This window comes from Cyprinodon variegatus, unplaced genomic scaffold (assembly GCF_000732505.1).
Source record: "Cyprinodon variegatus isolate N-32 unplaced genomic scaffold, C_variegatus-1.0 Scaffold479, whole genome shotgun sequence".
Taxonomy (NCBI): Eukaryota; Metazoa; Chordata; class Actinopteri; order Cyprinodontiformes; family Cyprinodontidae; genus Cyprinodon; species Cyprinodon variegatus.
Window position 1 is genome coordinate 54,832 of NW_015150932.1, and position 2,306 is coordinate 57,137.

Here is a 2,306-nt window from a genome sequence, read left to right on the forward strand (position 1 = left end):
GCCCTATGGACTGGCCCACCGCTCCTCTTCATCAGTCCACCTGTTTCCTTCAGCCTCCCATGGTGCCTTTGTGATCCTTTCCACTTTGCCACATGTCACCACCTCCACCAGTCATTAGCGCCGCTGTTGCCGTGGCGCCCTCCGGCCTTTCAGAGCTGATTTCTCTGTGTTTTCCAGATCTTGGCGGCATACAAGGCCCTGATGGAGCGCCTGCTGAGCATGCTGGGCGCTCACAACGCCACGCAGAAGTCCAAGGAGATTATCGAGCTGGAGACCCAACTGGCCAATGTGAGCTGGATGTTTTCTGCACATGTGCAGTCGTGCATGCTGGTGCTTGCACATGTGCAGGTTTCAGCCATTTTTTATTTCCTTCTACAGATCACTGTGTCCGAGTACGATGACCAAAGAAAAGACATCAGCACCATGTATAACCGCATCACCCTCAGGCAGCTGCAGCGCATCGCACCTAGCGTGAGTTAGCACACAGACACTCAGACATCGTGCTTTCACTTCGTCTTCCAGAAAAGTTCTGCTTCGCCGTTTTAACTGACCGCTTCCCTCATCTTCTGCATGTCGCTTTGTTTCGACTCTCTTCCTTTCAGAGTTGCTTTTCTTCATCCAAAAGTTTTCAGTTCAGTTCATTTCTATAGAGACAGCCATCAACAAACATCAGCTCACTTTATAGATCCAGATCAATCAGATCATCCAGTCAGATTACAGGCTCAAAGTTTTGGTGTGAGGAAAACCTGTCATAAACGGGGCAGATGGACCCAGTATTCAAGGTGAGACAGTCAGTAGGAAAGTTCAAAACGTTTATTAAAACTAAATGGACAAACAGAATTGAAGCCCAGAGCTACTGTGGATCTACGGGCCACAGCGGCTGCAGGGGGCGCCGTGCAAACCATCACTGACTCTCTGGAGGGAGAAACACAGGTAAGTGACCACGATCATCTGACGGAAGATGATCATCCGTGTGAGTCACTTACCTGCTTTAACAGTTAAGTCCATCTCCTTAGAACGAGGCAGGATGCAGTCGATGGACAGCAAATTAGATGCAACGTTGAGCCGCCCAGAGTGTTCCCGATGCAGCAGCCTCTGTGGAACCGGTGAAAGACTGAGGCAGGTCAGGGGAACAGTCAAGAACAACCACAGGTCGATTACGGGTTCAGATTCACGCAAGAACAGACAGAAACGTGGTTCCAGGAATCCACGGAGCATGAAGGCAGGTTCAGAGTCCCACCAGTCCAGAAGCGTGCTCAGACAGACATGAACAGATGCAGGCAGAAAGGCTCAGTGGTTGAGGGCCAGAGACAAGATGTGGTACCAGGATTTCTGCAGGACTTTAAACTGGTCTCCTCCAAGGAGCCAAGCTTACGGGAATGAAACTCCCTCATTGTGGGATCAATAAAGTTTATTTTTTTCCACTCTTCTTTCTTTTCTTCAGCTGTCCCTCGCAGCGAACATGCATGCAGCAACAGTGGGGAGGAAAACTCCAGTTAACAGGAAGAAACCTAATTGTTTTATTGTTGAAAACAACGGCCAGGAAAAGTGTAGCGAGTTGACTTTCCATAGATTGGGTCAATTTAAAATACTTAGACGGTAAAAAAATGGATGCTTGTTCAAAAATATGTTTGACTGAATTCTTATGTCTAATCTGAGAAAAACAGACATGAATAAAGTGTCCGCATATTCAGGTTAAAATGTGCGTTAATCCAAAGATGCTTTGTTTCTTTTAATAGCTTCATAACTAAATTTACACAAATCATAATTCCGATGTTTAACGAATAACCTTTATTTCATCTAACTTCAGGCTGGCAGCAAATGTTATATAAAACCTTTATAAATTCAGGCAGTGAGGGGTTAACTTTCAGCAGCGCGGTGAGACGATGTTTTTGGCTGAGAAGCAGTGAAACTGGAGAAAAGCCCAAGTGTCTGATGGAGGGGAGCAGATGAGACACGGTGCAAGAAACTGGGGGGGAAACAGGAAAACGGGATCTATGGGAGAAGAAGGAGAGCGATGAAGGAAAGAAAGAGGTTAGCAGGAAGACGAGGAGAAAAATGGGAGGAGTTCCCTGGAGGTTCTTCACCGTCTAACAGGAGATGGATGGAAGTTGACTCAGAGGAGATTGAAAATGGGCAGAAAAGGGCTGAGTTTATGGAGGCCAGCAAACAGCAGCAGCAGCCAAACGGACAGGATGGGAGGGACGGTCGCTGCTGCTCAGTGAGCCGCATGAAGCTGATAGAGGATGAGTTTAGGAATTCTATTCTATTCAGTTTATTTCTATAGCTCCAATTCACATCATGTC

At 47.0% G+C, this 2,306-nt stretch overlaps 1 protein-coding gene across 4 annotated transcripts in view; it reads left to right on the forward strand.

Moving 5' to 3' along the window:
• ecel1 (endothelin converting enzyme-like 1) overlaps positions 1 to 2,306 on the forward strand; it is a 68,980-nt gene that overhangs the window by 22,027 nt on the left and 44,647 nt on the right. For all 4 annotated transcript variants that reach the window (XM_015389877.1, XM_015389878.1, XM_015389879.1 and 1 more), the window contains exons 4-5: positions 178 to 288; positions 379 to 471. In XM_015389877.1, the coding sequence (XP_015245363.1) occupies positions 178 to 288; positions 379 to 471 (204 nt within the window). The remainder of the gene's footprint in view (positions 1 to 177; positions 289 to 378; positions 472 to 2,306) is intronic.